This window comes from Protopterus annectens, chromosome 9.part0 (genome assembly GCF_019279795.1).
Source record: "Protopterus annectens isolate FY-2018-M chromosome 9.part0, PAN1.0, whole genome shotgun sequence".
Lineage (NCBI taxonomy): Eukaryota > Metazoa > Chordata > Ceratodontiformes > Protopteridae > Protopterus > Protopterus annectens.
This window is the reverse complement of record NC_056743.1, coordinates 494,223,241-494,250,864: the sequence shown is the minus strand read 5'-3', so window position 1 is coordinate 494,250,864 and position 27,624 is coordinate 494,223,241. Positions and strand designations below refer to the sequence as shown.

The 27,624-nt window shown below is 41.3% G+C and overlaps 1 protein-coding gene across 2 annotated transcripts in view; it reads left to right on the top strand.

The window, feature by feature from the left end:
* Positions 1-27,624, top strand: part of LOC122811291 (deoxyguanosine kinase, mitochondrial-like) — a 908,708-nt gene that overhangs the window by 144,719 nt on the left and 736,365 nt on the right. For both annotated transcript variants that reach the window (XM_044083040.1, XM_044083038.1), the window contains exon 2: positions 25,140-25,255. In XM_044083040.1, coding sequence (XP_043938975.1) covers positions 25,140-25,255 — 116 coding nt within the window. The remainder of the gene's footprint in view (positions 1-25,139; positions 25,256-27,624) is intronic.

Sequence of the window (27,624 nt, the reverse complement as noted above, 5' to 3'; positions counted from 1 at the left end):
CTTATTTGCTTATTTACTTTGCTGAGCAAGTTTCTGTCTTTATGGAAATTACCCTTCCTGATTTTGCTATAATTTTTACGTTTTTTTAATATCATGTTTAATTTAGGATACTAGGGTGGCATTTTTTTTCTACAGCTAGTCCTGGTCTTACTTTTGGTAGGTACAGCAGCATCTGTGCACCCATTGATATGGTTGTACAGAGTCTGTGGGATCAATTCAGCTTAGGCTGCTGTGTTCTCTGGGTTTGGAGGGGCAAGGAATTTTGACAAACTATCACGTAATAAAAGGTAATTTGTCTTGGAAAAGTTCCTAACCATCATGGTTTGAATAGGATTATGGAGTTGATTTTGATTTTGAAGGAGACAGCTTTATGGTCGGACCTTACCAGGGAGGATGAGAAATTGGGAAGGTGCAGCATTCTCCCTTATTAGTCAGCACAAGGTCCAGTATGTTGGCTTCTTTGTTGGGCGTATTCACTGTTTGGTCAATAGTGTTTGTACTTATGAAGTTCAGGAATCTCTGTGCCTGTAGATTTGAGGCCATGTATGTTTCACAGTCTACAGAGGGGTAATTAAAGTCTCCCATGAGTAGGGTGTTAGGTTGTATGGTAAGTGTCTCCAGTAGTCCAGTTATGCATTGTGAACTTCTTGGGACATGGTGGGTGACCGATAGCTGGCTAGGATATGGTAGGGGGTTTTGTCTATGGTGATCTGCACATGGACCAACTCCAGCACATTATCCTGTTTTACCACCCTAGGGCACCTCTTCCTTTAGCCCTTGCGTGTAAAGCTGCTAGTCTAAAAGTCTGGAAAACACCAAAACCTTGCACTGTTGGGCTACTCTCTACCACTTTAAAACCATGACTCTGTAACTGCACAGATATCTATATTCTCAAGTGTTAGGAGTGTCGTTTTTTTGTTTAGGGTCCTGGCATTGAGCAGTAACACCATGAGGTTCAGCTGTGTTGATTTTGCTATGTCAGTAGGTTTTTAGTTTGGCATTGCCTAAAGAAGCACTATTGGGCTGTGTGAAGTTTTAGCCAGTATCCAAAAGCATAGAGGGGAGAGGTGCAGACCATCCTCGGCAAAGCAACATGGTCTGTTAACTGTGTCCTCCCAAGCTAACAAATATTGGATCCCATCAGAATGACACCAGAAAGACAGCCACTTGTTGAAAGCAATCATTTTTTGTTCATATTATGGCATCTGTGAAAATAGGTGAAGGCTGCCAGGCGAGCCAGATAGAATTTTGTAGATAATTCTGTCATTTGTAAATTTTAATATAAGCCACAGGCTTGTTCTCTTAAATGGGAAAAATAATGTTAAATGTGGAACTGTAAAAATGTAACAGCAGTGCACTCTGCTGTAGGAAAGCTAATAAGTCAAGCATTGTCTAATTGTTTGATGTCAAAACTTGGAGCCACGATGTCTAAATGAATGAATTCTTCATACTGTTTTGAGGCCAGAGTTAATGGCTAGAGTTTACATTTATACTTTCTTTTATTGCTCTGGCTTCCTGACCAGCTGCAAGACCAAAAGGGCTATTAACCACTGAGTTTCTGTTAGCCTGGAAAAACAGAAAATTGTTATGAATGATGTAATGTGAATCAGCACTGTGTCATCAATTTAAAGAGAGAGAATCGGAGAGCATTTTGCATTTGTCTTGAGAACATCCAACTCACCAGCATTCTGCCTGTGTCTGTATGTAAGTAGGATCTTAGACTTTAGTGTTTCTCTTAGAAATAGCTAGGAAACAGGAAGATTAGACTGTGTTTTTCTGTGTTGATGTCAGAACTATTCTACTGTATTATTTTAAGCATTTTCCTGTGATCTCTGAACTCTTGACTAGCACTGTATAGTATGACGTATTGTCTTGTGTTTTTATTATTAATTAGTAAATATTTTTAAACCTTTCAACTGTAGCTGTTTTGTGTAGAGATACTTTAAGCTCTAGAGTACATTGCATGTATATAGTGGTAATGTCCAAGTCACTCCAATAAGCTTTGCTGTTCAGTCAGAATTACCATTTGGATAATAATATTGCACAGTAATAATTGGACACCCGTTGTTAAGGGCCTTTTTAGTAGCTGATATTAGTGGGCAGTGGCAGCTGGCACTACCTTTTAGATTAGGCAGAAAGGGGACACAGCTGGAGAATCTGTGCCAGCCTTCCCCAGGAGTGTCTGTGTGTTTGTGTATAACTCGTATCTCAAACTTTGTGTGTGTTAGCTACTTGAGCAGTGACACGAAGCACTGGGTGGACAGAGAGGGTGCTGGAGGTTTTAGTTTGCCCACTAGGCTGAGATCTGGACCCTGTAGCTGTGCCTGTGGGGACCTTATTGGGGATCCGGACAGAAAGGGAGAAACCAGCCTCAGACTGACTGTGATCTCTGTGTGCTCTTAAGGGAAATTGTACTTTATTGTGTGTGTATTTGTTATCCTCCTGTATGTGGATACCCCTCACTGGTGTTAGTGGTGAGGATTGAGGCTCCTTGATTGCTGGGCCAGTGCACGGGTGTCACAGCGTCATCCTTGGTGTCTGCAAGCTTCATAATGTCTCTATTCATATAGTCAAGTGAGTCCTATCTGTGAGCCATCTGGCAATTCAGCATATAACATACGGGCGTCTCTCTAATTTTGTGACTTTGCTTACGATGCCTGACTCGGTTATTGTATCAAATGCCTCGGCCAGGTCATGCACCATTTTGCCATTGTCCATTGCTTTGTTGACCTTCATGAAGAAGTCTTAGCAGATTGGGTGGGCATGATCTTGCCTTGACAAAACCAAACTTGGTTAGATCCAGTGTCTGGGGGTTTCCAGTGTCATTATTAATTATTTCCAAGATAATTATTTTCCATAGCTTTGCATATGACACTAGTCAGGCTAATGGGTATGTACTTTCTGGGGTCCATAGAAGGCTCACCGATGTGCAGAGGGATGACTACTACTGCTGTCTATTCATAGGGCACAGTGTCTGATTGGAGGCTATTCCAGTGTCCTGATAGGCAATGTTTCATGCTGTTTAAAAGGCATCCTGGGATTTTATTGTGGCCCATTTATGCATTGTTCTTGGCCTGGGAAAGTGTGTTTAAGACATGTTCCCTAGTAAGGGGTGTTATGTGCAATGGTATTTCTTAGCAATTGACTGGGGGAGGGAGCTAAAACTGGAGCTGAATTTGTTGATCTGTAGATTTGCTATATCTTCAGGCTCCATGTAGGTACCTGGCTGCATTCACAATAAGTGGTGCACATTGTTGAGTATTGTCTTTGAGGTTATGGGCATTGCCTTGGGGAGACTGTTTTTATCTCAAAATTGTCTTTGGTTGACCAGATTTGATCTGAGTTGTTTATTTTCAGGATCAGTGGGATATAACTCTTATGGATTGTTTTATTAGTATAGATGCTGGAAAAGCCACTTGGTCAGCTGTCTTTAGGTAATCTGACTAAAAGGGGGTCAGCAGCTGGCCAGGTTGGTTTTAGATTCATTTGAAGTTCTCTTAAAGTAGAGGTGGAGACTGGGATGAATGAGAATAAATGTTACTGATTAGTAGAGGATAAGCAGAAAGAGAGAAATTGGTGAATTGTTGTTACTCATAAGAGACATTACTGTATAAAGTAGGAGATGAGTCAAGATATTATTCAGCCAGTATTCTTGAAAGAGCAACTCTTCATGGTAAACATGCTTACATTACACAATAACAAAGAACCCCAGTAGGCTGCTGCACACTGGTACAGCTTTTTCATTGGGTTAGTACAGGGTTCTGGTCAGGTACCCTAGATATACAGACCCAACATATAAGGACTGAGTGCCTATGGCTACACTGTTTGTATAATAATCTGACATCAAAAGTTAAGACTACTACTGTGCATTTGATGTACATGGTGATAACGTGAACAGAGACAGCATGCAGAAGGGATGCAAGACCTTGACCTTGTAATCTACATCTCCCAGTCAAGCTGCACATCTCACAGATACCAGTGGCCCATTAGTATGGTCTCCGCTTCATCTATATAGGGTGCAGTGTTCATTCATAGGCTCCATTCGCTACCTGCTTAAAGTCTGCTTTTTCATCCTGGTTTTGTATCTCATTGGTAAGATCTTGACCTCGCACTTCAAAGGTCTATGTTATAGATAAAGGCCAGAGTTTGAGTGTGGTTAAGGAGGAACTGATAAAGTAGCTACTGGAAATATGCAGTCTGAGGCCCGAGTATTGTGAACTGGGCATGGGTTGGGGTAGCTGTCACTGCTAATTGTTATGGATTTGGAGGTGTGATGGTGAAGGTATATCTTGAAAGATGCATTTCTTTATAATTTCATCTTGATCACTGTAGTCTTAATACATAGCAACTAGAGGTCATAAGACCTTTTGAATAACCGTGTTGCATATGATGCTGTGTATTCATTATAAAATGTGCTTATTTTACAGAAATAGCTTTAAAAGCTGAAGCATCTTGTACATAGTAATTGTGTAAAACATAAAAAGCCTCTGTTATTAGGATTGACCTTATGACATTTTTTGAAGAAACAGTTAGTAAAAATGGCCATAATGATATATTTAAATCATTTAAATCCTGTGTTTTTTTTTTTTATTTTTAATGGGAAATGGTTATGGTAATTAATCGCAGCTTGGGACAGTATTACATGTGTTAATATAAGCAGAACAGGTGTATCACAAGAGATACTTTATTTAGATGCTTCTAAATATATTTTTTACTGTTACAGTTGGTACTCTTACTGACTTGTTTTATCATACTTCAGTCATCCCACTGTGTTTGGCTAAAGTGATCAGTTTTGCCTGTTGTGCATTAGTACATAAAGTTGGCAGTATTGCCATTTCACAGTACTGTTGAGAAGCCAATATCAGTCAGCTCTACAGTAGTGGTGTTTGGTGAGATTTTATCATTTTTTTCTAGATGGAAAAATTGATTTATGTTTTGAATGTCCTACAAATTGTTCTTTTTGAAGGCAGACCACCCTCTTCTAAGGATTATGACTCCTCTGGTCTGACGTGTTGTCCCCTTGTGCTGTCTGTCAGGGCCTTCAGATCTTAAACTTGTTAATGTGAAGTTGTTCAATCTCGTCTTCATTCTTACTGATGGGTTTGACTCTGATTCGGCCAAGTAGCAAAGCTTGAGGTCTCTAACAGCTCGAGGCCAAATCCCTATCCCACAATGCACCACTACATTCCCCAGATCTAGTTTGCCGCTGCAACTGATTGAGTGTTCATTACAGCTCTTGGCCATTTTTTGGATAGATAAGTGTGATTTCTCTTGAATTTCTACCTTTTTGTTACAGTTGTTATATTTTAAGATATTAGTACTATAGTGCTTTGCTTGTTGTCCGTTTTGGACTTGTATCCTGTTGGGTAGTTTTCTTTTTTCATTAGAGTGTTAGGATAGTTTTGGGCGTGGCCCTGTTATTCAAGTTGGCCTTTTGTTGATAAGTACAGTAGCTCTATCCCAGCCTGGTTAGGCTTGCTGCAGTTTTCTGCACTTTTTCTTTATTAGCTGGTTAGGCTCTTGGCCGTTTTCTTGGCTGTTTTTGTTTTCAGCCTTTAAGGCTTTTTTCTTATACAGTTAGCCGGTTAGGCTTATAGTAGTAGTTTATTGCTGCCTTTTTTCTCTTAGCCGATTAGGCATATATATTTTTTCTTTGGGTGTAGCTCTTGTTATTTGGGCTAGAATGTCAGAGAATGTTAAATCGGGATTTAAAAGGTGTCCCAAATGCAGTCAAAAAATGTCAATCACGGTCGGTCATTCCACATGTGTGCACTGTTTGGGTGAGGTACACTTGCAGGAGGTTTGATCCATTTGCCATAGCTTCAGCTGCAGGGTATTAGCTGAGAGGAAGCGTAAGCTGGTTGAAAGGGGCTTAATTAAGTCAGCCTTCCAAGCGGATTTGGATTCTGCTTCCAGTCAACCAAAACCATCTTCTCCTGCCTCGTCATCTGGTTCGGCTCTGAAGGGCTCTTCGGTTCCAAAGATATCTAAGAAGGCTACGGTCTCAGCTTCAGTACCATCGGAACCGACCGTTCAGGTTGCAGCTAGGAGCCGGTCCCCAGTTTTGGAACCAGTATCTCCTGCCTTGAGGTCCCCGATTCTGGGGTCACCGGCTCCGTTGGTGGTCTAATGTCGGGTTTCCAGACTCTCCGATTCGGATGTGGACCGAGTGGTGAGGAGACTTGTAGAGGACCCAGCGCTTGCAAAAATTCTGTCAGTTTCGACTCTAGCAGCTTCGGAACTGACAAAGTCCTCTCCTATTGTTGTTGTTGCTCCTCCTCCGACTCCAACCAAGACTACGAAGCCAGAGGAGGCCAATCAGTTGTTGGTGGAGCCATTGGTGCCGACACTCACCTCTGAGCTGTTGGTACCGACCACCCCTGATATCCTCTGCTCTGGCGGTGGAATCTGGGAGCCGACACTCTCCTGTCGGTTCCGAGGGGGGGGGGAGGTGAACCGATACATTGGTTCGAACTCTTCCTGTTGGGGCTTCAGCACGAATGAGTTCGACTCCTACCTCAGGCTCGGAGCCGGCGGTTCTGGTGCGGGAGGAGTCCTCTGTGTCTTCGGACCCAGGTGCTTCCTCGCATCGGAGCCGTGGGGCCTTCAATGCCATGAGGAGGGCTTTGTCTCCTCGGACTTCCACAATCGCTGATGTGGCCACATCCTCCCGGAAGGCGCCTGCTTCTTCTCCGCTTCCACAGGTTCACCGTAAGAGCATGGACCCAGAGCCTCAGGATTCCTTTTTGGGGGAACCCTGCTCTTCCGAGACCTTCCCAGAGATTCCCACTGAGAAGGTCCCTCGGAAGAGATTATGTAAGAGGAGACATCTGGATTCCCCTCAGGAATCTTATCACGTCGGACACCGATTTTGAGGAATTGGAAGGGTCCCCAAGGTCCCCCTCTGAGGATATTTCCTTCGGGGATATCCTTGAGATCCTTAAGCAGAGAGGGGACTGGCAGCCCCAAAACCCTACCGAGGACGAATCGGTGCTCCTGAAGACTTTTGGGTCCTGGCCCTGCATCTCTTGGGTGTCCCACCCTTCGATGAGTTGATGGATCTTTTATCTCAAAGGGCATGGGAGTCACCAGATTCTATGGAGCCTGTTCCTAGAAGGCCAGACAAGTACATTTCAGCACCCCATAAGGCTTTTTTGTCTAAACCTATACCTGTTGATGCCACAGTTGTGGCGGCAGCCACTGAAAAAGAGATGGAGACTTTTTCGTCTGTCCATCCTCCTAATAGAGAGTCTAGGATGATGGACAGATTTGGGAAGCGCATGTTCAGTTCTACGACCTTTGCACTTTGGTCATTGAACTACCTGACCCACTTCACACATCTACAGAGAGATCTCCTCAAGGATCTTGGAGATACTCTCCAGGGTGCAGTAGCCGACTCTGTGGTGGACAAGGTGACGTCTCAGTTTGCTACCCTCAATTCCATCGTAACCTCATCCATACGCCGTGTGTCTTACGCAGCTGATGGAATGAATAGGGCTGCGGATACAAGAATTGCTTTGTGGAGACATTCCTGGATGCGCTTATACTCTTTTGTGGAACCTTTTAAGTCGTCATTTGTGAATGCTCCTTTCAGTGGTTCCTCTTTATTTGGACCAAAAGTCAGAGACCCTCACCAGATGTTAGCAAGATGGTAAGACTTTATCTGCCATTGGAGTCCGTTTTTCTACCCCTACTAGACCTTGTCCCAAAGGTCAACGGCATGGGAAAATGTGGTTCCATAAGACCCAAGGAGCCTTTCCGAACTCACAAGGTGAAGCCTCTTCCAGGGGCAGAGGGGGAGGCAATGGTGGAAGACGACGCCCACGTGGCAGAGGGAGTCTGCAAAACCAGGGTGACAGGGATCGGTTCCTTGGGAAACCCTATCAGCATTCCTGAAAGGAGGCCCGACTGTCCTGTTCTAGAGGCAGTCGGGGGACTTTTGTGTCTGTACCTAGGCACCTGACTAAATATCTCAGAAGACCGTTGGGTACAAAATGTTATATCCAGAGGATATTTCATCCCCTTTTACTCTTATCCCAGACCAACAAAAGGATTCCCAGGTGTTCGACCCAGTCTATGGGATTTAGCATTCGTAGAGGTCCAAAAACTTTTGCAAAAAAGAATCATCCAGCCAGTCCCAGCAGACCAGCAAGGATCCGGAACTTACTCAAGGTTCTTTTTGGTACCAAAGAAGACAGGGGACAGGAGACCTATTCTGGACCTCAGCAGACTCAACAAATATGTGGTGAAAACAAAGTTCCAGATGGTCATGCTTCAGTCCATTCTCCCATTTCTAGGGAAGGACGATTGGATGTGCTCTATAGATCTCCAGGATGCGTACTACCATATCAAAATGGCAAGACCATCCAAGGATCATCAGCGCTTCCGGCTGGGAGCCAGTCACTTCCATTTCCGGGCCCTGCCCTTTGGTCTCACTATAGCCCCCCACAGTGTTCACCAAATGCGTGGCAGTGGTCATGGCTCACTTGAGACATTCAGGAATCCAGGTGTTTCCTTACTTGGACGACTGGCTCCTTACCGCTCCCAACAGGCATCAGCTCATTCGGGCAAGGGACACTACCATAGATCTGTGTTCACAGCTGGGCATTACGATAAATTTAGAAAAGTCTACCTTATTGCCATTGCAGCGAACAGTCTTTGTAGGAGCAGACTTAGACACAGTCAGCATGTCCCTGAAGCTCCCTCCCGCAGGAGTGATTGTCTTCCAACAACAAATTGTGGATCTTCTGTCAAAACGAAAAGCACCAGCATCACAGATTCTCAAACTGCTTGGCACTCTGGCATCAGCGATTATTGCAATGCCCCTTGTGAGGTCTCCATACGCATTCTTCAGTGGCTGCTATTCATTCAATGGACATTTCAGGAATTACCCTTGAATCATCTGGTTTTGATTACCGACTTGTGCAAGAGCGACCTTCGCTTGTGGCTAATGTCAGAGATGGTGACTACGGGCCGCCCATTTGTTCTCCCTCTTCCATAGCAACGGTAACCACGGACGCCTCCCTGATCGGGTGGGGGGGGCATTATCAGGGACGGACAGCCCAGGGTACTTGGCAGGCTCACGAAGCTCATTTGCACATAAATGTCCTGGAGATGAGAGTGGTCCTTCTAGCATTGCAGGCCTTCCAGGACTCTCTTCCCCTTGGCATGATTGCAATCCAGTCAGACAGCATGTCCGTAGTCTGGTACATAAATAAACAAGGAGGAGGCAAATCCTACCCCCTGTGTCGAGAGGCTCTGAGATTATGGAATTGGGCAGAGTCCACCCAGCGTTTTCTGATTGCAATGCACATCCCGGGGAGATCCAGCGTCATAGTGGACAGACTCAGCAGAGCTATTCTGCTACCTCACGAGTGGTCTCTCAAGAATGAAATAGCGGAAATGATTTTTCGCAGATGGGTCCAGCCTTGCTGCGACCGTTTTGCCACCTCCACAAACACCAAGTGCAGCAACTACTTTGCCGTGATCCTTCAACAGGGACAATCCCCGAGGGACGCACTTGTCCACGATTGGCCTCCGGGACTCCTTTATGCTTTTCCTCCCTTTCCACTGATTCCCAAAGTATTGCAGAAAGCCGGATGTTCATCGTGTTACCCTGCTGCAGTCATCACACTTGGGTTATCCTGCCATCAGGCCGTCCTGCAGTCGGCCCGAATTCCAAAGTCTTGGTCCGGCGTCGGTTGCTGTTGCTTCTTCCCTGACGTCATTGCGCCAGGGGTATATAAGAGGCATCCAACGCCATTTTCTTCAGTCTTTCTTGCCGCATGGTGCCCGAAGTAGAAGCAGTTCGCAAGTGCCGGTCGGCCAACACCTGAGATTTTCGAATAGAGTTTCAGTCCAAAGTCTTCAAAGCTAAGTACCCCGTTGGGGAACCTTTTCTTGCCTCAGTCCGATGTCAGAAAAAGTTAATAATTGCATTTCTTGTGGGAAGCAAATACCTCATAAGGACTTTCCTTCGTATTGTATACCTTGCTTAGGCCCAGACCACAACGTTACTGGTTGTCGGTTTTGTGCTAGGTTCAATAAGCGAACTATAAAGCGAGGCTTTGATTTCGCACGACACTACTTCGGTAGGAAATTTAATTACACTATGCCGTCGGAGCAACCGACTACCGGCGTGCATAAAAAGCGCAAAGATAAAGACAGGCAGCCTAGATCCAAGCCAGACTCCGAGGCCTCGGCTGGGCTGGTCGCCGGTTCTCCGGTTTTCAGTGAGGCGCCTACGCAGCCCCTGACTACCGCAGAATTGGAACCCCAGACCGCTTCGGATTCTCTAGCAGAGAGTTCTAGGCCGACGCAGCCATTTTCTTTAGGCCCTACCGACAACATTGCAGAAGGAGAAGCCGGTGCTTTAGAAACACCTTCGGTTTCAGAAGGTGTCTTCAGACCGACTACTCTCACCATAAAATCTTATGCTAAGCTTAAGACTCCTCTAAAACCAAAAAAGACTGCACTTCAGTCTCCAGTTCAAGGCCCCATGCCTAAGAAACAGATGCTTAAAATAGCTGAAGATTTGATTTCTGTGATCAGGGGTTCCCAACCCCCCCCCCCCGACAAAAGGCCTAGACAAGAGGAGGATTATGCCTCCTCTGATAAAGTGTCTATTTCCTCAGGCTCCTCGAAGGAACAGGATTTCTCCTTTCCTCCTTATGAAGATTCTGATACTGAAGATTCCATTCCCTCAGCTTCTCCCCCTGAAGATTATTCCTTTGGGGAAACCTTACATACCATGAGGGAACATTTCCACTGGGAAGGTCAGGACTACTCTGACTCAAAGAAAAGGCTCTGAGAGTTTCTTTTACTCCCCCAACACAGACCTCTTGCTATCCCCCCAGTTTTAGACATTGTGGATGATGTTTACTTAGAATCTAGTCAAAATCCAGATTCTCTGCCTCCAGCTCCAGCTTCAGCCAAGCCAGATAGATACTATAGAGTGCCTGACTTGCACAAATTCCTTTACAGAAGCCCTGTTGCTGACCCAGAGACAATCTCCCAGGGTCCCAAAGGGGCTAAGGCTTCTATGGCTAAAAATCCTATACCCTCTGTAAGGGACTCCAGAGCACTAGATAGGTGGGGGAAGAAGGTTTACACCTCAGCTACCCTAGCTATGAGAGCACTAAATTGTCAATTTCACATGCTTAAATACCAACAATTCTTAATGTCTCAAATAAAACAAAAGATGAGCACACACCCTCAACAGTCTGAATTCAAGGAAATGCAGGATATGTTGCATGCAGCTGAACAGGTGGGCAAACATACTTTACAATGTGGATTTGATTCCTTGGAAGCTTTCTGTAGAGCAGCTGTTACTGGGTCTGTTATATGTAGGCATACTTGGCTAAAGGAACAAACTCTGCCTGATCATGTTAAAGCAAAGTTACTAGATGCACCCTTACAGCAGGATGTCTTATTTGGGGTTAAAGCAGAAGAGGTTTTGAAGAAAATGGAGGATAAGGCAAAATCTATGCAGACGGTCAAAGATTTCTTACAGGTACAACCCCCACGCTTCAGCAGAAATTGGCCAACAAAAAATTGGTCCTTTCTAGCTTCTGACAGACCACAGAGGGGTAAATACAGGCGCCCAAGGGGCACACGACAAGGACAAATCCCTTACAAACCTCGCCAATGGGGCACTGCAACACAGAAGGGAGGAGAAGACAGGTCCCAAACTACTAGAAGGCAATCACAATGACTTAACCCTGAAACTGCCAAGCAAAACTCTCTTGGCAGCTCCTTTGGGAGGAAAATTAGCACTTTTTGCAGACAACTGGCGTATCGTCACAAAAGACAAATGGGTCCTAGACATTATCTCACAAGGATACAGATTCCATTTCCACACCTTGCCAAGGATAAAAGGAATGCCAGACCTGCCACAAAATCAATGGGCAGAGGCACAAAATCAAATTCCAGCTCTCATGGACATGAGAGCCATTCAGCTGGTACCTACACAGGAACAAGGCCAAGGATTTAACTCGAGGCTCTTTCTAGTCCCCAGAAAGGACAATGCTTGGAGACCCATACTGGACCTTTCAATTCTAAATACCTTCTTGCAAGTACCCAAATTCAAGATGCTAACACTGCAGCAGCTTCTTCCCATGTTGGGCAAGAAAGCTTGACTAGTAACGTTGGACCTCAAGGAGGCATACCTGCATGTCCCTATCAGACAAAATTGCAGAAGATACCTCCGTTTTATTGCAGGTTCAACCCATTACCAATTCTCTGCACTGCCCTTTGGCTTATCTACTACGCCCAGGGTCTTCACAAAATGCCTGGCACCAGTAATTGCACACTGCAGACAAAGAGGAATTCAAATGAATCCATACCTGGACGACTGCCTCATCCAAACAGAAAGCAAGGACATTCTATTACAACATCTGGCTTTTGTAAAACATCTTTTAAGTTGCCTAGGGTACACAGTAAATGAAAAGAAATCAAAACTAGTGCCTTCACAAAATATGACATTCCTGGGTGCCAGCTTGAATACAATGGCCCAGATGGCTTATCTGACGCCAGACAAACTACTACAACTAAGTAAAATACCAGTTGCACGATGAGGTTGCAACAACAACAACAGACACAATATGTGACGAATCAAGGTCAACAAAGTTTACCAAACAACCGGGGTTCCTACACGAGGGGGAGAACACAGACGCAGAGAGGACCGTGGAGAGGCCGACATTAGTTCAAAATGATGATCAAAACGGACCTTCCATATACAAGAATTCTAAAGGGGACTTTACTGTGTATAACTATTCAGACCTTGTTTTTGATATTGAAATTTGTGATTTCTTAGCACGTGGTTATACTTTCATTCCAACTAGGAGAATGAATTTAGTACAAAGTATTATTGATTTAAAAATGTACACAAGGAAATTAAACTTCTCACAAATGTTTAAAAGTGTTGAAGGGGTGGTAGGACCATTTTATGTGTCCAGCTCCTTCAATCCCCCACTGCACCCTACCATTGAAATATTCGAAAAAGCATGTGAACTAGACTTTAGGGCTATTAAGGAGAATTTAGATGCTAAAATTAAATATAACCTAACTAAGTATGAAAATGATGTTTTAACCGAATTAACAAGTTTACATACATTAAGGTTTATCAAACCAGATAAGGGAGGGAGAATAACTATTTTTAATACAATTGATTATAATTCCAAAATAGAAATGATATTGGAGGCTGGTACATATGAACTAAGTTCTTTAAATGAGATGCATACCTCATACAGACGTATTGGAGGTATTATTTACGATTTGTTTATTGATGGTGAAATAACAACAGAAGAATTTAATTATTTAAACATTGATCATCCAAGAACCCCTACAATTTTCGGTGTGCCAAAAAATCATAAAAATCTCACAAGTCCACCATTTAGACCAATTGTAGATGCTCAAGGGTCTATTACGTATTCTATTGCAAGATTTATAGACAATAAATTAAAACATTTAATTTACACGGAAAATTATTTATTGAAGGATTCATGGCACTTTCTTAAGGTTTTAAATACAGTTATTTATTCTGGAACAGATTATTTGGTTACAATAGATGTTAAAGACCTTTACTCTTCAATACCACATACTGAAGGTGTTTCTATGTTTAATTCTTATTTGTGTAAAAAAGGCATATCACAAAATGTAATAAATTTATATGATCAGTTACTTGATATTGTCTTGCATAATAATTATATTAATTTTAATAATAAAATCTATTTACAAAAAGAAGGGGTGGCGATGGGTTCACCGTGTGGGGGTTTATATGCTAATATTGTAATGTTCATGTGGGAACAAAAATATGTTTTCAACTCTGAATATTTTAAACATTGCAGAGTTTACTTGCGTTTTTTAGATGATATTTTTATAATATGGAAAGGCGAAATGGAATATTTAGATGAATTTTTACTATATATTAATGGAACCACATCTTTTTTAAAATTTACTATGAATTATGATTCAAATATTATTTCATATTTAGATGTTTTATTACAGAAGGACATGTGTTAGAATGTTTACAAAGCAGAATTATTTCGAAAGGATACATATAGTAATACATTTTTACATTTTAGCAGCTGCCACCCCTTTCATCAAAAAAAAGCAGTAATCAAGGGTCAGTTTGTCAGGGCGGCAAGGATGGTCAGTAAGAAAGAAGATTTTTTAAAAGAATGTGAAAATTTATCAAGTATGTTTAGAAATAGAGGCTATCCTGACACATTAATATTTGATGTATGTTCTGAAGTCGTAAAAAAACGTGAAGGAAATTTTTACGAACCATTGTTGAATTTTAATAGTAGTATACCATCTGAATGTCCACAAAGTATAAATGAAGATTTAAGAACGATCATCCAAGATACAAATGGATGTATAAGTTCAAATGATGATATTATGGAAAATAATTCCGAAAATAATACACAAACGAGTACTTTAAAAAGTTTTAGAAACTCTTTTATAACTAATTATAGTATCGATAGTAATATCATAAGGAACATTTTGAATAAAAATTGGCAAATATTGATGAATGATACATCTTTACACAATGTATTGGATGACAAGCCAATAATTGTTTACAAAAAAGGAAAAAACATGAAAAATATGTTTGAACAAAATAGAAAACAGGAATCTGGAAGGACTTTTAGATGTGGAAAATGTAAATTTTGTAAATATGTATATGAAACAAGCATATTGACAATTTCTAACAATAAGGTAATTTTAAAACACAAAGCATGTTGTACAACCGAAAAGGTTGTTTATTGTGGTTTTTGTATTTGTTGCCCTGTGTTTTACATAGGAAAGACAGAAAGGAAGTTAAAAGATCATATAAGTGAACATGTTAGAGCTATACGAAATGAAAATGAAACTAATGCTTTAGCGAAACATGTAAAAGCTTGCCCAGGACACATGTTTAAGTTCGTAGTCCTTGATGTTATTAAACAAAAAGTGAGAGGGGGGGCTTGGCAGGCGTTATTAGAGAAATCAGAATTAGAATGGCAACTTAGACTCAATTCAAACAATTGGCCAGGTTTGAACAATTATATTTCTATTACTAGTATTTTAAAATTAAAATCTTTATCACGATAACATAAAGGAACACATATTATATAATAATATAAAGAAAGAATAAAAAATTCCAATGTGATTTATGTAACACGCCCTTCGTAAATAAAAAAATAAAAATAAAAATGATTAAATATAGATCATAATTTAGAGTGAATAAATTTACCAATTTACATTGATAATTAACATCATACAAATGTATGAAATATTTTAACATAAATCTCATAAAGTTTTTTAGATACATTTTATATTCATATATTTATATATTTATGACAACATTTTATGGAATTATTTATATATTACATTTATTCATATCATGACTGTATATTGACATAAGAGTAAGTCAAATCATTTTAAAACATTTAAAATATTTACATACAGGTTTATGATTAATATATAGAAACTATTCATACAATAGAAAAAATTCCCCCGACCGGAGTTTGTCATTCTACATACAGTATTATATATTCAAATTGGGTTGTCCACCGTTCGCTTAGGTTTAGGTAGTGTATAAAATATATGTTTACAGTAGTAATGTGTATTTATATCCAATATGTACTTCTAAATTAATGTGCCAATATTATGTGCGTTTGAATGAAAGTTGATTTAAATCGTTTGTTGTGTTTTTAGTTCTGGTTTGGCTTCATTATTAAGCACGTAAATTAGTAAAGGTTAAATTGGTTGAGTAAATTAATTAATTAATAAATTTGAAATAATCCACTGTTGCCTACTTAAGGAACAGGAAATGATGTTTAAACTGGTTTGAAAAAGTTTGGCACAGCCAAACGAAAGCACTTACGTGAACTTGTTCTGTCTCAATTAAAGCTTTGAATTACGTTCGTGGAAAGTGGATTTATTTGGTGATATTTACTTCTTGGGCACCGGATTCATCGTGCAACTGGTATTTTACTTAGTTTGGTTTTTGGTTTTGGTTTCGTGGTTTGTATAAAACTACTACAACTGACTCAATACTTCAAAACAATGGCAACAAAGACCCAACTCCCTGTAAGAAAAATTCTGCAAGCCTTGGGCTTCATGGCATCTTGCATACTACTAATACCATTTGCAAAACTGCATATGAGGAAATTACAATGGTACCTAAAAAGCGTATGGACTCAACACAGCCACAGCTTGGAAACAATGATACCTCTCAACCCCTGCCTTCAACAGGAGTTTCTATGGTGGTCACAGGCATGTCACCTCAACAAGGGTCAGCCTTTCACCTTACCCCCAGCCAGGCAAATTATGACAACAGATGCATCGGACTATGCCTGGAGGGCACACATGGCAGGACGAAGCGTTCAAGGCATATGGATTGCAGATCAAAGAAATATGCACATCAGTCAAAAAGAAATGCTCGCTGTACAGAATGCTCTGACATCCTTCAAGGACCTCTTACATCCAGGACAGCTTATAATAAGGACAGACAACACCACAGTAATGTGGTACATAAACAGACAAGGGGATACACACTCCTACCCTCTATGCAGGCAAGCAATGACCTTGTGGACCACAGCACTGATGTACCAAGTTCAATTACAAGCTCAATTCCTGCCAGGAAAAAAGAACACATTGGCAGACTACCTAAGAAGAAACATCAAGGATCCCCACGAGTGGAAACTGGATCCACAAGTATTTGCAATGATAACTTAAACATGGGGGCTCCCAGACATAGACCTGTTTGCCAGCCCCCAAAACTATCAGCTACCACAATTTTGCACAAGGACATTTCACCATCAAGCTTGGAAAGTGGACGCACTCTCATTCAGTTGGAAAATGTGGACAGTATATGCCTTCCCTCCATTGCCCCTTCTCACAAAGGTGCTGCTGAAAGTCAGGATGGACAGACCCCGAATGATACTCCTTGCGCCCGACTGGCCACGCCAGCACTGGTACCCACTATTAAGGAATATGGCCCAGGGCCCACCATGGATTTTACCACAAACTACTCATCTGCTCACACAGCAAGACAGTCAGATTCTACACAGCCAGCTCAAAACCTTAAATTTGGTTGCATGGAAAATCCCCTAAGCAACCAGCCAGCTCCTCTTTCACAAGCTGTTATGGATGTAATTCTGGAGGCCAGGAAGCCCAGCACCAGGAAAGCCTACTCAGACAAATGGAAAAGGTTTTGCGCCTGGAACCAAGCTAAAGGCCAAAATACCCTTCAGCCGGACATACCTCAGATTCTACAATATCTAACCGAAATGTTACACAAAGGGCTTTCTTTTTCATCTATTAAGATCCACACCTCAGCTATTTCAGCTCACTACAACACGGATCCTCCCTTATTTTCACATCCACTTCTAAGGCAGTTTCTCAGAGGGGCCAAAAATATTAGGCCTCCCAGGAGAGCACCAACACCAACTTGGGACCTCAATTTTGTTCTGGAAAAACTTACATTACCTCTTTTTGAGCCAGCTTTCTCAGCTGACTTACAGTTTATATCATGGAAGACTGCCCTACTGCTAGCATTTACTTCAGCCAGAAGAGTCTCAGAGCTTCAGGCACTTATGGCAGTAGAGCCTTTCCTCATTTTTCATCAAGACAGAGTTTCTCTACGAACTAACCCCTCTTTTATGCCTAAGGTGGTATCCAGTGTGGCTCTAAATCAAACCATCCATTTACCCACTTTCTTTCCAAATCCACACAACAAAGGAGGAAGACTCCTACATTCCTTGGACATTCACAGGCAGCTACGCTACTATTTGGATAAAACTAAGGTCTTCAGAAAATCTGACCAGCTTTTTGTATCCTATGCTACAGCATCACAAGGAAAGGCTATCAAAACAGACCATTTCCAAATGGATAGGACATTGCATATGTTTTTGCTACACCCACCGTGGAAAACCAGTTCCTGCTAGCATAAGGCCCCACTCTACCAGGGCAGCAGCTACATCTACAGCCTTCCTCAGGGGGTGCTAACCAAGGATATTCTGGAAGCTGCAACTTGGGAGTTCAGTACACACCTTCACCAAACACCATCACTTACCACTTTACTCTAAGACTAGAGCTGGCTTCGCCACTGCACTTTTGCAGGGCCTCCTAGCTCCTCTAATCCTGTTTGACTCCACTTCCCATCCTTAGCTTTGGGATTCAACCCAAGTGTGATGACTGCAGCAGGTTAACACGATGAACATAGTACAGTTTTGTACCTACCATAAATGTGGATGTTCGAGTGTATACCCTGCTGCAGTCCAGGTTACCCTCCCTCCATCCCCTCTGACCTAACTAAAACCTTTCCATACCTTAGATTCTGATACAACCTTTGTGGTGTATTTGCTTATAGCTGGAGGGATGTTTTGTTTGTGCTACACTTTTATTATTGGTACTATCTACTGTCCACCTTTTAGGGGGGCACCTGACATCTGGGGCAAGAACAACTGAAGAAAATGGCGATGGATGCCTCTTATATACCCCTGGCGTACTGAAGTCAGGGAAGAAGTGACAGCAACCGACGCCAGACCAAGACTTTGGAATTCAGGCCGACTGCAGGACCGCCTGACGGCAGGATAACCAAAGTGTGATGACTGCAGCAGGGTATACACTTGAACATCTACATTTATGGTAGGTACAAAACTGTACTTTTTCTGGGCAGGACACTTATCTTAATTGCCCCATATTGGCTTTGTCAGCTTTGGTTCCCCTTTCTGAAGCCTCATCTACTAGAAGAGCCTTGGATTCTGGACCCAGTGCCGGATCTGTTGACCCACTCATCAGGAGCTCTTCATCCCTCTCTTCAGTCCATCAAACTGACAGGCTGCTCCAATTCCCAGAATAGCCAGGTTCCAGAATTTATCAGAAGTAGTACAACATATACTATTGTCGTCTCACAAATCTTCGACTAGGAAACTTTACCTCAGTAAGTGGAAAAGGTTTTCCATCTGGGCACAACAGAATAACATGGATCCTTTCTTGGCATCTATATCAAATATACTGGAATTCCTAACAAAACTGTTCAATGAAGGAGCTGCAGCAGCAGCCATTCGAGTCCAACTCGCTGCAATTTCTAATTTTCATTTAGGTGCATCCGAAAATGGTATCATGTCTCATAAGCTGGCTAAGGCTTTTTTGAAAGGTACGCTGCATTTAAAACCACCAATCAGATCTCCTACTACTCCCTGGAACTTAAATCTAATCCTGTCTAAAATTATTCTTCTTCCCTTTGAACCTGCCTTTTCTTGTGAGCTGAAGTATCTTTCTTGGAAAATCATATTCTTGGTGGCCATCACATCAGCACGCAGAATTTCGGAGTTGCAAGCCCTTTCCATTAAGTCACCGTTCCTAATATTTCATAAAGGTAGGGTTTCCCTCAGGACGAATCCTTCGTTAATACCCAAAGTATGTTCAGAATTTACACTGAATCAGACTATTGAGTTACCCATTTTCTTTCCTAACCATTCAAACCAGTTGGAGTATATGCTTCACAAACTTGATGTGCATCAATAAATTTGCTTTTATTTGGACAGAACAAAGGATCTCAGAAGGGCTGATCAGCTGTTTGTCTCCTTCTCAGATACAAAAAAAGGCACACCTGTCTCCCAAACTACCTTATTGAGATGGCTCTCCGATTGTATTTCCTTTATCTACAGTCAAGCAGGTATTGTATTACATAACAAGGTTAAGGCTCATTCTACAAGGGCGGTTTCTACTTCTGCAGCCTTCTTGACCAGGTTACCTATAGATTCTATTTGTGCAGCTGCCACCTGGTTAAATCCACATACTTTTATATCTCAGTACAAAGTGGACAAGGCCTCTAGGGACAGAGCTTCATTTGGATCTGCTGTCCTGAAACAGGTACTCCCATGAGCCACCCAAGATTGTGGTGCCGGGGACGCTACCCATCAGTAAGAATGAAGGCAAGATTGAACAATTTTACATTAAGAAGTTATGTTCTTACCATAACGTTCCATGTGAGTTGTTATTCTCACCTTCATTATTACGACCCTCCCTCCTACCCCCTTCCTGTGTCTGGAAGCACGAGAGGTTTTGGTTTTTTTTACCCTGGCTTTATGATTTCCTTGAAATCTGGGATAGGTTTCTACTATAGTTGGCAGCAAACAAGATCTGGGGAATTTAGTGGTGCATTGTGGAATAGGGCTTTGGCCTCGAACTGTTGGAGACCTCGAGCTTTGCTATTTGGCCGAATTGGAGCCGATGATCGGCTCCGAACCCATCAGCAATAATGAAGGTGAAAATAACAACTCACATGAAACGGTATGGTAAGTACATAACTTCTTATTTGTTAGCACTGTGGCCCAACTGCTTGTTGGACACAACACCTTCCCATGGTCAACTGGCACATTCTTTCCCCATGTGTTGGGAAAAGAGACGACCAAGAAGAGCCAGCATTTAGACAGTTATCAGTAGTTTTATTTTTTCCCCATATGGTCCAAACATCGTATTACATGACCAGTAACACAACTAGGGTTCAGCATACAGCTGGAAACAGAGAGGTTAGGTCACTTACTAACCAGTTTGCATAACGTCTCAGGACAGCTGTGCACCCTTGAAGCCAGTGCATCCCATGGGCTTTTTCGTAGGTCACTGTAGATCCGGTCATGGGATACTGATACCCTGGTCATACACATCCATCACCCCCTAAGGAGAGGTAAGCTTGCAGTGGCATGCTTCTCCTCTCCTCACCCATGCCAGCAAGTGCCCAGGTGGCTAATCAAACTCTGGTAGCATGGCACATAGTCAGGGCTTTTTGCCTGTGAGGCAATAGCTCTGACTTCCTGCAGACTCGTAAACATTTTCATTTTTTTTTTCTTATCTGAGGAGTCCAAGTCTCAAGGATGGAGTGGAAAGCTATGTCGACTGCTTTCCTTTTTTAGATGGCATTCAAGAATGGTATAGTAATTGGTCTCATTCCAAGTTGCTTTTTGCCACAACTACTGCTTTAGTCGCCTATATGCTTTTGTCTTTCCATGGCTAAGAATCGCTTCTGAGAGCCTTTTGCTGGGTATGTATTCTGTCACAATATTGTTTTTTATGTCTTTATTTTAAACTGCTTTTTTGGGAACTTTTGCTGAGTAGCAGATGTTTACAGGTGATCCCCAAGTACTAGACAGTCAGATTTATGGCCATCAAGGCCTCCACTAAAAATCAGCCACAACCTAGTAAGACAACCAGGTCATCAAAACACAATAAACCATAGAATCTGAATCAAAAGAGTTCTAATTCTAGTAACTGGTAATGGAGGACTGTGACGTTTTGGCTTTATCTTGTGATGTACTGTTTTGAAGCACACATGAGCAGAGGATGTTCTCCAATGTGGAGTTAATCTTAACAGTTTCAAGAAAGTTGTTAACCCCATTGTATGTAGGTATGTGGAACCCAACAGAGGTAAAGAAAGCTGGTGTCATACTCTGTACTTGGCAGTTGCCAGCAAGGAAGTGGTTAGAGAAGTAGTGGTTTATAATCCACTGGTCCAATGCCTGAACTTTGAACACATTGGCCAGAGTAGTGCAGTGTAAAATAAATTCACGAAAAAAAAAACTGACTTTGGGGATTTACAACACTTAATGGTGGGGTACCATAGTCATTACATGTGTTTCAGTCATGATTATGGCTGTTCTTCTGTGGCTGTTTGCATGCATGCCATTGGTGCCTTTGTTATGTATTAGTGCATTATAGTGAATTTTTTTTGAGTACCCAGTATCTTCTGTCAGAGATATAGCGTAACAAAACATTACATCACAGTATGGTTGTCACTGCAGAATTGGCGGCAAAGAACAGATGTGTTTGATCTAGGGCCTGTTATTTTATCCATTTACCTAGAAAGCAAAAAAAAAAAAAAAAAAAAACAGCAGTATCTGTTCAAACTGTAATTACAATAGGTAAAGAAATGTAAGGCTTTATTAATGTGGACTTCCACAAGTTTTTACTGATTGTATCAAGAAGTGGTGTAGGAAATGTAGTAACGAGAGGCAGCTACTTTTATGAAATAAAGTTTTTCAAGAAAATGGTAAAAATAACATCTTGTAGGGTGGTTGAAGACCATGCACCGTTGAAGGTAACTGCCTCAGGATGCTGGGAAAAAGGCAAAGGTAAATTTAGCTGTTTAGGAGGACAGGGCAGATGTTTGCTAGAAGGTAGGTATAGATTTGCAATGAGCCAAACTTAAGGAAAAATTAAAAAAAATATATGTCCCGGTAGTGGTCCTTTAAGTTTCAGTTGAGCTGTGTTAGCCAGACCTTTTCCTGTGGGTAATGCTTGATCTACAATGAGCACATTTACTGCTGTGTCCAGCTTGTATAATTTTCTGAATATTGGTTAGGTCATATTGTATAATTGCAATGTGCACTTTTTTATTTTCTTTTATGGGCTGGTAATCATACCTCATAACTGTACAGCTTTTCTCAGAATGTCCAGATTTTTGCCTCATATTTTTGGTTCATTTCTCACAATATTGTGTCTCTCTAGCAAGTCATTAAAGTCAGAAAATAATGACAGGTGCTAAAGTTTCAGACTTCATACCCTTCAGAAAATTCAGGCTAATGCAAAACCTGTTCTTCTATCAATTTTCTAAGTTTGTAAGAGCAATATTTAAAAATTGTCCCTATTTTTGGGCTGTTGTGCTACCATTATTTATGTCTTTGTCCAGATATCTTGCGCTAAGAGGTTGAGAGGTATGGCTGGTATTCAACATCGACTTAATCTCAAGTACAGCTTACAGCTCTGTTTTTGGATCTCCTTCATGTGATGGTTGCTTTCTGGTTTATGCAGGAATTTTTACAGGTATTGTAGACTGGAAAGGTTATTGCTTGATGAATCAACTTATTTCCTCTAGTGGAGCTGTGTTGATTCTAACTTGTGGGTGTGGCCAGAGCCTTTAAAAAATAAAGTTATTGCCACTCAATTCGAACAAATGTTCACATCTCTAGAACCCTAAGTATTGCAAGAAAACTACAAATGGCAAACTATTCAGCACAAAATAATCTTTTTTGTGGTTGTATTCATTCAGTCCTTGGACTTGAACTGAATTTTATAAGCCACAATAAAAACACTAAGTATCAATTTTGTAATGTTGTATTAACAATTTATGATATCTCAGTAATCAGTCAAGCAACACCCATGCTGCCTTCAGAATTTTCGTCATACAGCTGTGATCTTTCATACAAAGCTAAGCATTTTTTTCTGTGTCACTTAATCATTCAATCACTTAAGACAGGCACGCATACATTAATAGAAAAGAAAACAAACCATGATTGACACACATATATTAATAGAAAAGAAAACAAACCACGTTTGACATGAGTCATTCATGCATTATACATTACATATATGTTTTCTTTAACAATTTTTCACTCCATTACATAAATTGCTCAATTCCTGCCGTCTCTTGAACCTCACTCCTCCTCCTGAACATTATTCTGCAGTTATTTTCCTACAAATTCCATTTATTTCTGTATAATTTGCTCCTTCCATTTTCTTAGCATCCCTCCTCAAGTCCTTTTATCTTCTTTACAATATTCATTACTTCCATTATGGTTGGTTTAGATTTTGATTTCCATTTTCTAGTAGTATTAAACTTAGTAAGGCGTTACTATGTTTAGGCAATTCAGATCCTGTGTCTCAGCTAAAAGGAATCATTTCCTTAGTTATAGCCATTTGCTTCCCTAACATTTTTAACAGAGTACTCTGTAGGGAATTTTTAAAATAGGACAACTTGTTGCACTGCTAAAAACATGTTCTCAGTTGCCCTTCTCTTTTCCATCATATCTCCAGCATTTGCTATCTACCTGAGTTAAAATTAGCTTGTCTGCTTGGGGTATAAAAATATCTATGCAGACACTTACAAGCAAAATAGCTTAATCTTCTGGACGTTGTTGCATAATTGACAGCCATACAGGTATTCTTCTATTGTTCCTTTTTAAATTGCCTTTCCAGTTTCTCTCTCCTCAATCTTTTCTAATCTCCTGTTATTATTGCAGTAACTATACAATAATTGACATGCCCTATTAAGCATCGCCTTTTTAACAGTAGCATCTGCTCTACACTCAACTAAAAACTGTACCAGAGGTGGTCTTTCACTTAGCACCCCTTATCCTTTTCTCTGTGCCTGTATTCTGTTATCAGTCCCTGCTAGGGAAGGCAGTCCAAACTTTTGCTTAGCCTCATCCCACTCTTATTACCTTCCCTATCTAGTGATTTGCACCCATTATGTTGGTTTCTTTGCCAGTTTTCACCAGAACATTCCAGCCCCCTCTTTCCTGTTTTTCTACAGTCCTACTTGCACTCATCCGTGTTGTCAAAATTGCCTTTCTCCATTCCTGTGTTGGCTTAGTTCTTGGAATACCTCCTACAACTTTATGAATACAGTATTTTGTATAGTGGTTATTTTCCATAAGGATCTACATCCAAAATCCTACTTTCTCCTTTTTTCCTCAAACTTTCTCCCCGTTTCATCATCATCAGCATCATTTCCACTTTGCTTGCATTAGGTTATATGAGCCTTAACTGTGTAGCTGTAATGTACCCATTCAAATCAGGCAATCCTAAATCACCTTGTATAAGGAGGATCAACATATCCCATTTAACTTTTGCCATCTTCCCCTCTCAAATATGTGTCACTTAATTTCTGAGATATTTAAAGCAACATGAAATTATTGCAATACAGGTAAATGGTACACAAATAATATTCACTAGACAGAGGTCAAATATCATTACAGTTCAGTTTGCCCTCTTATAAGATTTATGATGAAATCTTCTAACACATTGTATGTAGCATATGGCAAGCCTCCTTGAATCACTATACCCTTGCTACTTAAATATGCTAACTCTGAGATCTTGCACCTTGGACAAAGGCAACTATTCAAAAATACAGTAAGTTTAGATTTAGTGTAAATATTTCCCTGTGATCACACTTAACTCATCATAGAAGATTGCACTCAATAGTCCTTGAACATAAAATGAGAACCCAGTTTTGGATGTGCATTGCTTTTTGAACTCTGCTGTTTGTGTTAATCATTAATGATGACTAATGTTTTCATGTTTGAAAAAGAAAGCTTTATAACAAGAAAATTGAGTAAGTTTGTATTCTCTTTCTTTCTGATTTATTTCAGCTGTTGGAAAATCAACATTTACAAGACTTTTGGGGAAAACTTTTACCCAGTGGGAAGTTGTTCCAGAACCAATTAGTAAATGGCAGGATGTTACATCAAACACTAAACTAGAAGATGTAAGTTTAACAGTACAGATTCCTGTGTCTTTGTGGTTGTTCCTGCTTATGTCACATGAAAGCAGCAGAGCCATTTTGATTTAAATGATCAGCTTTCCCAATTTGTAATATTACTCTGTTGTTATGAGACATGAGGTGATAGCCAAAGTATTTCAAGTGGTGATGTAGTGCTGAAGTTCTTTGATAGTTTAGCTTTTTCTGTTTATCATCTGGTATGAAGAAAGCATTATAAATCATATCCTTTGACTGGTACTGTTAGACACCCAGTCAGCGGATAAGGGCAAGAGCTGTGAAATATGAAAAGCGGTTAACTGTTACTTGGATCACAAAACTTTACAGAAAATGTCAGTAGTGCAGTGGATTTTCCCTAATGGTTGTGGGAGCTGTCAGTCAGTATTAAAAAGATACACAGCTAAAATTGGCTGAAATCAAGAAGAGCAGTCTTTTCCGAGATTGTACATGTTCTTCGTGTTTTGCTGTTGCAGTCATTACATTTAGGTAATCTGCTGGCAGGTTGCCCTCAGTCGGCCTGAATTCCAAAGTCTTGGGTCCTGCGTTGGTTGCTGTCTCTTCTTCCATGACGTCAGGTCATCAGGGTTATAAAACAGGCAGCTGACGCCATTTTCTTTAGTCTTTCTTGCTGTGCGGTGCCCGAAGCAGAAGCAGTTCGCAATTGCCGGTCGGCCGACTCCTGAAATTTTCAAATTCGAGTTTCAGAACCGAAGTCTTCACTAAAGCTAAATACCCCATTGGTGAAACTTTTTCTTGCTCCATACCGATGTCAGTAAAAGTTAATAATTGCATTACTTGTGGGAAGCAAATACCGCATAAGGATTTCCATTTGTACTGTATTCCTTGCCTAGGCCCTGAGCATAACGTGCCTAGCTGTCTGTTTTGTGCTAGATTTAACCAACGCACTATTAAGCGTTGGTATATCTTTGCTTCAAAATATTTTGGAAACAGATTTAACTATCCTGAAATGTCGTCGGATAGCAATCCGACTACCGGAGTTCACAAAAAATGCAAAGAAAAGGACAGAGATGGACCGTCATGGTCCAAAACCGACGATGCTTCTCCTAAGCTAGTCGCCGGTTCTCAGTGAGGTGCTTTCGCAGCCCCTGATACCCGCTACTTTCGAGTTGCAGGTGTCTACCGAGACCCATGTGGAGTCCGGCACGCCGCGAGTTTGTCAAAGTATTGTACCCGTGGATGTCTCTCCCTCGGATGGGTCCAGAGCCGCTGAGCAGGAACCGGCTTCGGAGGGTGTCTTCAGGCCTTAGCATTTCTATATAAAACCGATGCCAGCTTCAAAATCAAAGACAAAAGCAACTTCTAAAGCTAAAAAAACGACGCATGAGCCACATGCTCAGGCCTCTATGCCCAAAAAGCAGATGATCAAAATGGCTGAAGACCTAATTACCTTGATCAAGGGTTCCCAACCCCCTCCTGATAAGAGGCTTAGGCAAGATACTGATTATGAATCTTCAGATCAGGTTTCTATTTCTTCTGATCAGGAATTTTCTATACCACCCTATGAGGATTCTGATGCAGAGGAATCTATCCCATCTGCATCTCCTCCTGAAGATTATTCCTTTGGAGAAACCTTGCATACTTTGAGGGAGCATTTTCACTGGGAGAGTCAAGATTTCTCAGAATCAAAAAAGAGGCTTAGGGATGTCCTTCTTCTCCCTCAGCATAGGCCTTTAGCCATTCCTCCTGTTTAGACATTGTGGATGATGTGTTTTCGGAGTCAAGCTTGACTCCAGACACCTTACCTCCGGCTCTTAGCAAGCCAGACAGATATTACAGGGTTCCTGATTCACACAAATTTTTATTTAAAAACCCTGCTGCTGACCCTGAAACTATTTCACAGGGCCCAAAAGGTGTAAAGGCCTCAACAGCAAAAAATCCTACCCCCTCTGATAGAGATTCCAGGGCACTGGATAGATGGGGAAAGAAGGTTTATACATCTGCAACCTTGGCAATTAGGGCCTTAAACTGCCAGTTTCATATGCTTAGGTATCGGGAATTATTGCATGCAGCAGAGCAAGTTGGAAAGCATACTTTGCAATGTGGTTTTGATTCCTTGGAGGCCTCCTGCAGAGCCGCAGTTACTGGATCTGTGATTAGAAGGCATGCCGGGCTAAAAGAGCAAAATTTGCCTGATCATGTTAAAGCTAAATTGCTGGATGCACCTTTACAGTGTGATTCTCTGTTTGGTATTAAGGCAGAAGAGGTTTTAAAGAAAATAGAAGACAAAGCTAAGTCTATGCAAACTTTTAAAGACTTCTTACAAGTGCAGCCACCAAGATTCAGTAGACACTGGCCTACAAAAAATTGGTCCTTTCCTGTGTCGACAGAGCTCCACG